This window comes from Hydra viridissima, unplaced genomic scaffold (genome assembly GCF_058129835.1).
Source record: "Hydra viridissima isolate aposymbiotic clone 2 unplaced genomic scaffold, HvirCarnegie_v1 scaffold_7, whole genome shotgun sequence".
NCBI classification, from domain to species: domain Eukaryota; kingdom Metazoa; phylum Cnidaria; class Hydrozoa; order Anthoathecata; family Hydridae; genus Hydra; species Hydra viridissima.
The window spans coordinates 7,804,747-7,819,194 of record NW_028324306.1 but is presented as its reverse complement, the minus strand read 5'-3'; the positions used below and the strand labels follow the sequence as shown (position 1 = coordinate 7,819,194).

The 14,448-nt window shown below is 30.8% G+C and overlaps 2 protein-coding genes across 2 annotated transcripts; both read left to right on the top strand.

Moving 5' to 3' along the window:
- Positions 1-5,349: 5,349 nt before the first annotated feature.
- Positions 5,350-6,606, top strand: LOC149885958 (zinc finger MYM-type protein 1-like). The gene has a single exon (XM_090094298.1). It carries the CDS (start codon positions 5,350-5,352, stop codon positions 6,604-6,606), a length of 1,257 nt encoding a protein of 418 aa, XP_089950424.1.
- Positions 6,607-8,316: 1,710 nt separating this feature from the next.
- On the top strand, positions 8,317-12,770 carry LOC145184384 (E3 ubiquitin-protein ligase CHIP-like). Its single transcript, XM_090093745.1, has 9 exons — positions 8,317-9,140; positions 9,224-9,422; positions 10,359-10,435; positions 10,592-10,680; positions 10,902-10,959; positions 11,128-11,184; positions 11,557-11,639; positions 11,803-11,836; positions 12,103-12,770. The coding sequence occupies exons 1-9, from the start codon at positions 9,051-9,053 to the stop codon at positions 12,226-12,228; spliced, it is 813 nt and encodes a 270-aa protein (XP_089949871.1). The 5' UTR covers positions 8,317-9,050; the 3' UTR covers positions 12,229-12,770.
- Positions 12,771-14,448: the final 1,678 nt, after the last annotated feature.

Genomic DNA, 14,448 nt, shown 5'->3' with positions numbered 1-14,448 from the left:
ACTCCCACTAAAACTTTGATTTGTTCTCAAGATCAAATGATGGCAGCATGTTCTAGAAAACTAATATGCCCTCACAACTGCATCATTTTTGTTGTAAAGATACTCTTGATAGATGGAGGATTTAAAGACGACATACTTTTCATGACAAGAAAATCAGATTTGCTAAAAAAAATGATTAAATATTTCCTAATTATTTTCTTCATTTCAATTTTCTAACATCTTTAAGCTTTTTTTAACAACTCTAAGCATTTCTTGAAGGTTTAAAGAGGTTAAAAGAGATGGAAGCTCTAAACAGAGTAATTTTAGAAAATTAACTCAATAAACATATGCGTTAAGAGACATATGTGTTAAGAGACATGTGTAAAGAGACATATGTGTTAAGAGACATATGTGTTAAGAGACATATGTGTTAAGAGACATATGTGTTAAGAGACATATGTGGTAAGAGACATATGTGTTAAGAGACATATGTGGTAACTGATCTATTGGAAAGGTAAGAAGGTTTCAAAAAAAAAAAAAAAAAAAACAGAAGTGAAAAACACAAAGAAGCTGAAACAGACACAAACAGCTTCAAAAAAAGTGTTAATAAAGTTATGTGGATTGGAAAACCTGAATTATGTTTTACTCTAAAGAAGAAACATGGAGACAAATTAGGTTCATACAATTCAGATTCATTGCAATTAGTAAATGATTAAAAGATAACAAGTAAAATGACCCTTGGTTCCTAAGGTTTTTCTGAATCGAAAATTCGGTACTTTCGGTTTCGGCTGAAATTTCAGTTTTGGTTGTTCATTAAGTAGATATTGTTACTTCTGGTGAAAATATAGAAGCTTCCTCAGTTTTTGAGTCATAAGAGGTTAAAAAAAAAATGAAAGCAGTGAGTACAAATGCAGCTAAATATCGAGAAGATATAAAAAAATCTGCTCGTCAAAGTAAATTTCCAATAATTGCATATTTTGATGGAAAATTTTGCAGGATATTACTGAAAGTACAAAGAGTTCGAATGATCTTAATGCTGCTCAAGAAAACATTGATTGAGATTTGAAACTTCTTTGTATTCCGCTAATCGAGCACGTGTTCGGAGAATCTCAACATGATACTTTAGTAAGCCTTTTGGATTAGTATGAGCTAAGAACTAATGTAAAGGGTCTATGCTTTGACACTATAGCAATTGAAATACTGGACAATATGCTGAATTAATATTAGGTTTAATCATATACAGAATTCGATTGTATTAGGTTCAGTCATATATTCTACTATATTACAGCTTGAATGTAGAAAATATGCTTCTGAGCTTCATCGTAAACATTTTCGGGTACAGGGTATATCTCATATTCCTGAAAATCTAATATTCCAAAATTTTCAAACCAATTGGAATTCAACAAAGTATGGATAAATCAAATGTTAAAGGAAAGTTTTTAGAAAAACAGCTTGAGATTCGAGTATTGAAGGAATTGTTTAGCTTTGCAAATATCCACTTGTCAATTTAGCTTTTCCAAAAGGTAGCTTTATAATTGTGAGGAGTGAGAATTAAACTAAAAACATCAATCGAAAAAGACGTACACAAGATGACTCATCAACTCTTCATATAAATAAATGATAAAAAGAAAAGAATAAAGACGTAAACACGAAGTCTCATAAACGATAAAGTGTAAGAAGAAAAGTTAAATACAACTAGGAATAGACGTAAACGCGAAGACAAATCTACCTGCGACATAAATAAATGATGAATAGGTATCGCAACCGAAAAACCATCAAAATCTATAAAAGCTCAAAAAAAAAAATTTGATGGTAGGAGAGGGAAGACGGAGTTTTAAAGAGAAGTAAAAAAAAAAAAAAGAGAGGTTTTAAGAAAGTTTTTAAGATGAATTTTAAAAAGAGAGAATTTTTATGATTAAAAAATACCTTGATGAACAAGCAGTTTTGTAAGTGAATAAAAGAGAAAAAGAAAAAGAAATTTTTGATAATCAGAAGAAGTAAAGAATTAAATAGAAATCAGAAGAAATATTGCTTAAAAAAGAAAAACTAGAAGTTTCAAATAAAGAAAAGATATTCTTATAGAAAAAGAAGAACAAAAATAGAGAAGTAATTGATAAAAACAGCATCGAACACTACAAGTAGAATAAGAGAATATTATTTGTACTTTATAAAATAATGAATAAAAGAATGCTTTAAAATAACAAAGTAATTAAAGTAATTAATTCATTTATTAAAAACCCCGCCCTCACATAATCTCAAAGAACTAGTGGAGCTTACACTGACCTACTTGTGTCCATTCATTCCATGCACCTTTTATGATAAAACCTTCATATTATCTGAAAATGCAACTTTTTAATAATAAGTTGTCTTATCAGTTGATGGCTGGTTTAAAGTAGGATAGCAGAACACTTTACTGTTTAATTGGATGCGGGGGCGTGCAGAGCGTGAGTCACCCAAGCAAATTGCTCGGGGCCCCGGACCCTATGGGAGCCCCCAACAGCTGCAATAACATTCCAGGTTTTTTTTTCCTTCTCTTTTTCCTCATCATCCCCAGAGCTTTAACTTACATAAAAAATAAAAATAGCTCATTAAGTTTAATGAAAATTGCCTCAAAAAGGAGCTTGAGATCTAATAATTTTTTTAAAAATAAATTTAGCGTTGCGTAATTTATAGAAGATCCCTGCGGAAGAGCTTTTGTTTAAATCTTATCTACATGCTTATCTTGAATTTAGCGAGAGAAGTTATCATGTGTTCTAATCTTATTTTAAAAATGGCGTATTTGGATTAATTTTTTTACAGGCGATTTGCTTGATTGTACAATTTAATTTATAGATTAATAAAAATAAATTTAATTTTTTTATTTTATTTTATCTAATTATTATATTATATTTAACTTAACTAATATAAATTTAATTAGTTTTTGTGATTAATTATATATATAAATTTTGTATTAATTATTTAATCGTGTATATATATATATATATATATATATATATATATATATATATATATATATATGTATATGTATGTTTGTATATGTATGTATATATGTATATATATCTATTAGACGAAAGTATTTAAAAAAGTAAAAATGAAACGCACGTATCCATCTGGTGCATCAAAGTTAAAAATAAGTAAAGTAAAAAAAGCGGCTCTACAAAAAGGAAGGCAAACATTGTTTGATGTTGGAATCAGGGCTGTGGAGTCGGTAAGCTGCTGTTCCGACTCCGACTCCGACTCCGACTCCCGACTCCTTCATAAGTAACCAATTTCTAACAACAAATAGTTGTTTGTTTTACTACAGTTATTTGTTCGTAACAACAAATAACTGTAGTAAAATGTTAACATCGGCTATTTCATCACTATGATACAAATAATCCAACCACTTAGTGCTTTAAACAATATTTATAAGAAAACAATTTCTGAACAAACAACTTTTCTGAACTCTGGTTATGCAATAAACTCTTATGCAGTCGCTAATAACATTATGAATTTGTCAAAATCATGTTTGAAATATTGTCAGTTGGACAATATTTCAAACATGAAAGAACTTGTTCTTCTTTAAGTTCATATTCTTTAAGAATCTTTTCTACTGAGACCTGGAGAAATTCGCTGGTGTGATTAGTTTTGGCGTCTTTTACTGCCAATGTCTTGGTAACTGCTTCATTTTTTTCAAAAAAGAATTAAACATTGATTGCAAAATAGTTCACTCTGTTAAGAAACACAAACCGTCCCTTGAGACATTCATTAAGTTTTTCTTTTTGTTTAACAGCTTCTTCAATCACTAATTTTCTAATATTCTCTCTCTCCAGAGAAACAAAGCTATTTGAATACTTACAGTCTTTCTGTTTGTGGAGCAACTCTTTGGTGCTTGGTGGTGGCACGCCTAGCTTTCTACTAAGAATATGTAGCACAGTGCCAGACAATTTAAGTCGGGAGTTAGGGGATCACGAAGTTATATAGTTTAACGGAAGCTAGAGGAGAGCGCAAGGGAGGTGATATATGATTGTCAGTGATAAGCAGCAAAATACCCTATTGCTTATCACTTATATTACTTACAACTATAAAATCCTTATGAAAATTATGAAACTTTGAAAGATTTTTTTTAAACCGGAGTCGGAGTCGGTACAATTTTTCCGACTCCGACTCCGACTCCGACTCCAGCCAAAATGAGCTCCGACTCCGACTCCGACTCCACGACTCCGACTCCGACTCCACAGCCCTGGTTGGAATTATAACTACTCCTAAAACATCAGATGCCCTTTCCACTAGCTCAACGAAGCAAAAATATGACGGTAGTATCCAATCTTCTGTTTCTGGTAATAGTGCTGGCAGTATAGAGAAATTAGCCACTTTTGAAGACTGTCAAATTAGTGGTAGTGATAATACTTCTACAAGGACCACTAGCAGTGATGGACCAGCATTGTTGCAGCCATTTGACATTGGTAAATTTGAAACAGAAAATTTCTCCCCTTCTCAGCTGGAAATGTTTGTCATGGCTGGTCACATTCCTTTCCCACTGGATATGCCAAAAGATAATGGAAATCACATATTTCCAATGTCAGTTTTGAAAAGCAGAATGCCAAATGGGGAATCCTTTTACCTAGAAATCAACTTCCACACATGACTTCATCCCTTGCAATGATTGGAGGATGGGGATATGAAAAGAAGTGGAAGAATCTCATCAGTCGAATTCCTGAACATGAGCATTCGAAAACCCATAAATAATGCTACATTCAGTGGCGTGAATTGGAAGCTCGAATGAAAACTAATCAGTCATTTGAACATTTGATGAATCGCCAAATTCTCAATGAAGCTGACACCTGGAGAAAAATCTTGGAACGAATCTTGAATGTGATTCTGTTTCTTGGTGAACGTGGATTGGCTATTCGTGGAAAATCTGACCTAATTGGAGATTCTCATAATGGAAATTTCTTAGGATTACTGGAACTGATTTCGCATTATGGCCCAATTCTTAAGGAACATGTGATAAAAATTAAACAATCACAGGACAAGGGTCAACGTCTTCAGGCGCATTACTAGTCAAATCGTTCTCAAAATGAATTCATTGGCCTTTGTGCAGCTGAGGTTCGCAGGCAAATTATAGAAGAGTGCAAGTCTGCAAAGTATTTTTCAATTATGGTTGATACCACTCCTGATGTGAGCCATACTGAACAAAGTTCGTTTGTCATTCGATATGTACATGAAAAAGAACCTGGAAAATTTTAAATTGAAGAGCGGTTTTTGATCTTTGCAAATTGTGCCAAGAAGACTGGATCTGATATTGCGGAATTAATTCTGGAAACTTTGGAAACATTAAAAATTTGTTTTGAAGACTGCCGTGGCCAAGGCTATGACAATGGAGTCAACATGTCAGGAAAATATAAGTGTGTTCAAGCAATCCTACAAAAGAAGAACCCACTGTCTGTATTCTCACCCTGTGGTTGTCATTCATTGAATTTGTGTGGACAGAATGCTGCCTCAAGCTGTACAGATGCTGAGACTTTCTTTGGAACTGTTCAAACCGTATATACGATCTTTTCTGCTAGTCCGCAACGCTGGGAAATATTGCAAAAGAGACTTCACGGTGTGTCTTTGCATAGACAATCAGGAACACGATGGACAGAGAGACTTGACAGCATTCGCCCTTTCTATAATCACTTGAGCCAAATCATTAAATCTTTGAAAGAAGTTAAGAGCTTGAATCTCACGCCTAAAGCAAAAACTGAGATTAGAGGTGCCCTAAAATATATGAGCTCCTTCAAATGTGTTCTCATGTCTGGACTTTGGCTGAAAGTTCTCACACTGATTGACCGCTGCAACCAGGTTATTCAGGCAAGAAAGGCAACTATTGATTCTGAGGTGGAAAATATTGAAGCATTGATTGGTCAACTCAAATCTGTTCGGGAGGAATGGCCTACAATTTTAGAAGAAGCCAAGTTAGTTGCAGATGTTACAAAAATCAGTTCTGAATTTCCAATCCACAGAAAAGTGAAACGCAAAAGTTTTTTTGGGGAGCAAATTAAAAGTGATGAACAAATTACGGAATTAACAGAAGCAGAATCAGGAGAGGAGGCAATATTTCGGAGAACGGTTTTTTATCACATTTTTGATTCTGTAATTGGTGGACTTACTGCACGTTTCACAGCAATTCAAGAAATCCTTTCTATATTCTCTTTTTTGTGGAAGTATCAAAAACTGTCTGAAGCAGAAATCAAGAGTGCTTGCTCACATTTTTCACAAAAATATTCTTGTGATATGACCGAAAATGAACTGACTGAAGAATTGCTTCACATAAAACAAATTCATACTGCAAATTTTGGAAAGAAACCTCTTGCCCCATTTGATTTATTAAACAAAATTTCTGAAATGAAGCTTGGAGAACTCTTTAGAAATATAGTAATTGCATTGAGTATTTTTGCTTTAATTCCAGTGACAGTGGCTTCAAGTGAGCGTTCATTCAGTAAATTGAAGCTCATCAAGAATTTTTTGCGCTCAACTATGGGACAAGAACGAACAAGTGACCTCGCCATTTTGAGTATCGAGTGTCTATTAGCACAAAATATTGATTTCCATGATGTGATTGAAAAGTTTGCTAAACAAAAGACAAGAAAAATAATATTGTAAGAAACAACAGCTGGACTATTTAATTATACTTATATTCCAGTAATATAATAAAAAAATTTAAGCAGGCCTTTTTTTTTTTTGGAGTAAAGGGGGTGGGCCCCTAAACTGAAGGATGCTCGGGGCCCCCAAATCCTGTGCACGGCCCTGATTGGATGAGAAAATATAAACAGCGGTCGAACTACGGTCATTTAATTTTATGAAAATTCGGTTAGTTATAAAAGAAATATCATAATTTAATCGAGTACAATCGAGACATTATAATTCAATCGAGTTCAATCGAGAAGGGGTTCAAGAAACAATGATTTAAATGGAGAGACATGCGTGGTATTCGGATCATCTGACCTTGGAACAGACCTTGGTTCCTTCATGTCTAACAGAACTTGGAGACGATGAAAGAGAGAAAATTGCAAAAGTACTGATCTTCCAACAAGTTTCACTTTGAGCATACTGAAAAGCATAATTTCCTGAAAGAGTTGGACTTTACCCAGGAGAAACCACCTAAATTGTTACACTTGTTTGGCATTGTGGATTTTATTGACTTACACTGCAAGCCAAAAGTTTCCGGACACTTGGATTTTGTTTAATTTTTTAATTAAAGCTCCCATAATTATATATTTTTTTTATAAAATATACATATAGTTACTATTTAAGAAAAAAAAAAGACAAAAAATGAAATAAAAAAAATACTAACAACACTATTATTATTAAACTGTCTTTTCGTCAAAAAATAACCCACGAGTTTTTATCACTTTTTTTTGCGATCCGTGGCATCCTGTTTATTAATTTATTTAATTTTTCGGGTGTAATTGATAACCAGGATTCTTCTAATATCTGCCACAGATGCTCTTTGGATGTTGGGCATTTGTGTCTGACCTTTCTGTCCAATTCTTTCCACTGTAACTCTATTGGGTTCAAATCTGGTGATTGGGCCGGCCAGATCATGATTTTGAGGACACCATTATCCTCTTGTTCCTTAATATAGTTCTTACATAATTTTGAGGTGTGTTTAGGGTCATTGTCCTGCATAAAAACAAAACCACGACCAATAGTTCTTAAGCCAGAAGGTATAGCATTGTTTTCTAGAATTGCTTTATATTGTTCTTTTTTCAAAATACCCTCAATTTTAACTAGGTCACCTACACCAGCTGTAGAAAAACATCCCCATACCATAACTAACCCATCACCATGCTTGATTGTTGGCACTAAACACTCTGGGATCATTTTTTCTTTTGTTGTTTTTCTGATGTAAATTCTACGTCTTTGCCCAAACAGTTCAAATTTGGACTCGTCGGTCCATAGTACTTTTCCTCAGTCTTCTTCTGTTCAATTTTGGTGGTCTATAGCCCATTGTAACCTTTTCTTTTTATTTCCAATCCGTAGCAACGGTTTCCTGACCGCTATACGGCCAGAAAGTCCTGCTTGTCTAAGACGTCGTTTCGTAGTGGTTAATGAAATAGATTTTAAATGACTCCTACTAATGCCTGAAGTTATTTCCGGGGCCGTAAGTCTTCGATTTCTTTTACTTGTCAATATTATACTATTATCTTCTGCTTGTGTTGTCTTCGTGGTCTACCAGATCTTTTTTTTTTTTCTTCAAAAATGCCTGTTTCTTTCCACTGTTTGACGGTATCTTGTACGGTATTTCTGGCAACTTTTAATTTTTTGCAAATTTTACGAACAGAATAACTTTGTAATGTAATTATGTATTGTAATTATTTCAGAACGTTTTGCAACCGTTAAAGAAACTTTTTTACCATTCTGCCATTTTGCTGGCATATCCACTGTGATGTCCGTAGCGGGCTTAAAGCTTTAGAAATAGTAATCGTTCAACAGAATGATGGTGTTGGTTTGTGTCATATTACGGCCTGGCCACATTGAACAAGGTTCCCTAAACGAGTCTGAAGTGACACTGGAACACCCTTCTCGTCACTATTAAATGCAATGTACTAATGAAGAAACTCGTTCGCTTATAGAGGCATTCACACCAGTGTAAATTTTTCATTAAACAATAAAAATAAAATATTAAATCTTTTGGACTGAGAAAGCACAGAAAACAGCTTTTCGGAAAACTGTGAAGCCAGAAAGATATTTTGATATAAAAATTGCTTTTTATTTAGCTATAGAAAGTTTAAAGGTTATATAAGCTATTGTAAATATAAACAAAAAAAAAAAAAAGAATAACAACCGTAAGATTATGGCAAAAGACAAAGTAAAGTACGAGAAATGTTATAAATTTAACAGTACTTATTTTAAGTAATGATTATAAGGCTTATAAATGTGTAGAACATCCCTAAAAGCATAATATTTCCATTTTATTTGTGGTATTTTTCTCAATAAGATAAATTCTTGATATAGATTTTACTAGAACATATTACAATTTAATAGATATAAATATGCAACAAATTTATAAATTAGATATATAGTTTCTAATTTTAGTAACAAACATGAGTGCTTTTGATTTAAAAGAGCAAGGAAATCGATTATTTGCAGCACGAAGTTATGATGATGCAATTGGTTGTTATACAAAAGCAATTGTTAGTAAAAGAACATATTTAACAGTTTTTACTTACTGAAAATTTTTTTCTTTTTCATTCTTTTTTTTTTTTTTTTCATTAAGATCAAGGATCCATCAGCTGGGTCATATTACACTAACCGTGCCCTTTGTTACCTAAAGTTGAAGAAATGGAAACTTGCTATTGCTGACAGTCAGCATGCAATTGATATTGATCCAAAAAATGTGAAAGCTCATTTTTTTATTGCACAAGCTTATATGGAAAACAATTCTTTTGATGAAGCAATCACAAACTTCCAAATAGGTTAGTTGCATACGAAAGTAAAGTATATACTCTATTAAAAATGAAATCAATTACAGTACTTTGCCTTTTACTATTTTTTTTGTTTGGAATACTAATAACACTAATCTTGTGCTCTACTTAGATTAGAGTTATTAATAGTTTATCATTTTAAAAACAGTGACAAGTTTTATTTGAGCCTGACCCTTAACTTAAACAAAATAGTTTTAGAACTAAAACAAGTGAACATGGTTTTTGATTACAATATTCATGATTTCTGAAGAGTGAAGTTCAAAAAAACCTCAAACATTTTAAAATTTATATTGGTAGTGGTTTGCTATTTTGAAAAGAAAATCTCTAGACTTTTTATTATTGTATGAATGATTGCATTCTGGTTTCCATTATGTTGATTATGGTATGAGTTATCTATTACATTAATTGGTTTTTATTGGATACCAATATAAAGATCATGGTATTAGAAAAAATTTTATAGTAAATGTTTAAAAGTTAGTCAAAAAAATTAAGCTTAATTCAGTTTGAGAATAATTGGTCAACAGCTAAGTTGTAAGAAAATCAGGTAAATGAAATCTGTGAAGGCTGTTAATATTGCTGTACTAAACTTCTAAATTATAGACATGTTAACTTTGAGGTAACAATGACCTTGTTCATTTTTTTAAATGATGGTATTTGCCTAACCACTCAAAAAACTTTTTTCAAACTTTTTGATAATGAAAACAATTTGTTGAAAAGGGAAAAAAAGTTTTTTGACCTCACGACAATTAAACAAGTCTTCTTTGCAAAGTTCTTAGTTTCATAAAATGTAACTGAATGTTGCTTAAGTTTTTGATTAGTTAAGTTTTTTACTGAATATTGCTTTGTCAGGTTTTTGTTTACATGAATAATTTAATTTTAATTTTATTAGTTTACCCCTATCAAATATATTTCCTCTTCACTATTTAGCATATGATTTAGCAAAAGAACAAAAGTTGAATTTTGGTGATGACATTTCATCAGCATTAAGGGCTGCAAAGAAAAAGGTTTTTTTGATGTACTTTTGTTCACAAAAGTTCATAAATTTTAAATGTTTTAAAAATTTTAAAACAAACTTTTTTAAAAAAAAGTTTAAAATTAAAAATGGAGTAAAAAGTTTCTTTTTCTATTGAAATTATTTTGCTCACCTTTTGTAACTACAGCGATGGTCAGTGTTAGAAGAAAAAAGAATACAAGAAGAAATTGAATTGCAATCTTACTTGCAAAGACTAATACTTGAGGAAAAAGAAAGGTATTTCTTTATATATAAAAAAGCTGATACAGAATGCAAAGTACACCACCATCTTTATGTTAAATTTACACAACTAGCATGATTTTGTCGCTTACTATTTATGATGATAGTGTTATAGAAGGTATTTTTTAGATAAGATTGTGTGTCAGTAAAATCAAATAAATTTTTAAAAATAATTTATGAAAAAACTTTCTTTGAGTTCTGATTGAAATAATTTTAAGAAAACTTCAAAACATTACTGAAGGAAGTGATGATGCATCTGTCATTGAGGCTGATACTGTAAGAGTTTCTTTTATTTTTTCTTATTTAAAAAAATTTATTATCACTTAAGTGTTAAGGTCTTAATTGAAATTTTAAAAGTTTAAATTCGATGAATATTATTCTTAGAATAATATATTTGATAAATTTTATCATTTAAACATTACTAGAATTCTTAGTACTTTTTAGAAAAAGCGTCTGGTTGAGCTGAACAATATATTTGCACAAGTAGATGAAAGAAGACAGGTATAATAAAATTTTTTTTTGACTACTTCACTAATAATTTTAGCTAAGTCAGTTTTTTTAAATGAAAAAAAAAGAACCTTTATCATCATTAATTTATTTTTGTTCCTCCACTGTTTTGGTTCCATTCAATTTGCAATGCTTGTGCATCTTTAATGATTGGCAAACCTGTTTTGCTACCCACCATTCTTCTAAAAAGTGCTGGCAATCAATTTCAATGTTTTAGAAAACAATTTGTAGAAAACAAACATGACATATAAATGGTTTTTGAAACAAACACACATATTTTTTTTTACAATAATACTTTTTTATTTATAATAATACTTTTTTATTTAAAATAACTTTTTGAAAATGTAGTTATCAATCTGTTATTAGAAACGAGATATTCCTGATCAACTTTGTGGTAAGATAAGCTTTGAAATCATGAAGGATCCAGTCATAACACCAAGTGGAATCACGTATCTTTTTGTGTTGGTTAAACAGTTTTTTGAGTTTTTTTACACTTGTCATAAATTGTCATAAAATGTGGTTGTTTACTATTTATGATCCAAAAGAAATTTAAAAGCAAATTTTTGTTGCATTGTAATTATGAATTTTTATACTTCCTTAACTTTAAGAAAGATATGACAGAAAAGATATTGAGGAGCATTTGCAGGTTTTGTAAAAAAATGTTTAACTTTGTATTAAACTCTTTTATTGATATTTCAGAAATAGTTTGATTTCAAAGTTCTAAAATTCTATAGACGTGTTACTTTTCGGTTTTTTTTTCTGCTTAAATATTAAATTTTAGTTTTTGAATTTTTTTAATATTCAATTTAAAACAACTTAATTCAATTCATCTTTTTCTGATAAATTGAATGAACATCCTCATTGATCTTTTACATGTAGAATTCTGTTTCGACTTTTTATTTTTTCTTTCAGCGTGTTGGTCACTTTGATCCTGTTACCAGGGCACCTTTAACTGTAAACCAACTCATCCCAAATCTTGCAATGAAGGAAGTTGTTGAAGACTTTATTGAAAAGAATGAATGGGCAGAACATTATTAAACCAATGAAGATAATGTCACATAAAGATAGGAAATCGAGTTCAAGAAAAGGATCTATTTTTGGTCCTGATAAGTTGTTTTCCACAAAATAGAAGTAGGTGCATAGCTAATAGCTCATTTCATTCCTAAAGCTGGTCTTAAAACGTTGCTAATATTGAAGAACAATCACAAGGAAAGATTGTCATAAATATAAACTGTTAGGATTCTTCGACACTTGAACTGTTCAGTTATAGTTTTTTAGCATGTCTTCAAAAGGTTTTGGGTCTGGTCTATTTATTAAAAGTTCGCTGACCTTGTAGAATTAAAAGTGATTTTATATTAAATTCATCAAAAAATCTTATTGCAATTTTAAAGAATATAAATTTGTTTAGATTATTCTTACATAAGTAGTGAGATTGGATGGCTTATTCTTATTCTTTTTCACTGCTATTTTTTTGTGAACTGTTTTTTGTATTATAAATTTTTATGTTGACAAACTGCAATAAAAGTAAGCAAGCATTTTATTGAAAAATTTTTATTTAAGAAACGCTTATCTTTTTAAAATAATCTTATTTTTGTAATATTTTTTTAATTCATACTAATGTTAACGTCAGAAATTCGTTCTAATGTTAACACCAGAAATATGTAATAATAAAATATATAAAAAAGAAAAGGTGTTGGTCTTCGAAAAAAGAGAAACTTAGTTCTGTTTTGTCTTAGTTACTAAAAAGTTTGGGGTATTTTGAAATAAACTGGCCGTTGCAATTTGTTCCCTAAACCTAACGTTTAACATTGTTCCTATTAAAAACATTTTGAATTTTTTTACCAAACATATTTTGAACAAACATATTTCATATTTTGGTTTCATATTTTGAACAAAAAGTAGGAACTAGTAAACCAAGCATTCCGTAAAGAGGTTTTCAAAGAATGTTACATAAATATGCTGCTGAAGTTTTGCTATTTTAGTTGGTCCAATACTTAAAAAAAAATACAAAAACTTTAGTCTCTTTTTTTGATAAGACATTAAAACACAGAAATAAGAAATTATCTTAGCCCTTGAAATTGTGGTTAATTAGGACCAAAGTTTTTTCTCTTCAACCAAAGTAAACAGTTCGGATAAAATTCTGGTTCCTATAAATTTTGTTCTCTTCTATCGTATCAGTTGAGCATCAGAGCACGTTGTTTTGTTTGTTCCATAACTTTAGAAGACTTCTTTCTTGTCTATATAAAAAAATCACAAATATCTACAAGTTAAAAAAAAATGCAAGAAATACTATAATGAATGCTGAAAAAACACTTCTCAAGTTTTTCAAGCCAAGTACGTCTTTTAGAATTTCAACATGAAAATGATATTTAATAACGTCTCTTTCTTGAATACTCATGTTATCGATAGGTTTTATATGGCGATGCCGACAGTTCCAATTAAACTTAAAATTGATTTCAGAATGTGTGAATAAGTAATTAACAAGATGCTAATGCGATCTATCGTTTTCGATATTTACTATGATCTTGTAGCAGATTCATTTTTTGGATTGAGTTATTAATACATGTTACTAGATGAAGAATTGAACTTTGTCAGAGCTATAACATTTGGGGATGACACCGAAGAAAAATAATTTTTTCAACGTATATATTTTTTAAATGAACCATAACTAGGAATGGTAGATTAATCGGTAATTTGAATTAAACGATTAATTTTCGATTAATTTTAAAAAATGAATTTTTACGATTTACAAAAAATACGTTATTAATGATATTATCATTTAAACGACTTCATAAATTCTAATAAACAAACCAGCAGCACTAAAACTTCTTTCTGCTTCTATAGAAGATGAGGGAAAACTTAGCATGGTGTTATAAATCTTTTCTAAACTGCATGGCCTTTTTCCAGTGCTTTCAAGTATTGCCATTTTACGTTTAATAAAAGTCAAAGTTTCTTGAGTGAATGAATTACAAGTTAGTCCTATAGCTCTTCCTATTAATGAAGTTGTAGGTGATATAATTTCTGCTAGTTCTTCAGCTTTTGATTTTTTCTCATTGGTTTAATATTAGAATGGATTAGAGTGGATTCAAACTCAGATGTTATTTCAACTTCTAGCTCATTTTTCCTTTGGTTATCCTCATGGAAATAAACGTACACATATTTCTTGTACTGTTTTAGCAATTTCATTTTTATTTGGGTACTTTAAAAGATTATTTGGTGATTCTAAAACTGATTTAAAGCTACCCGGATTATCTAAAT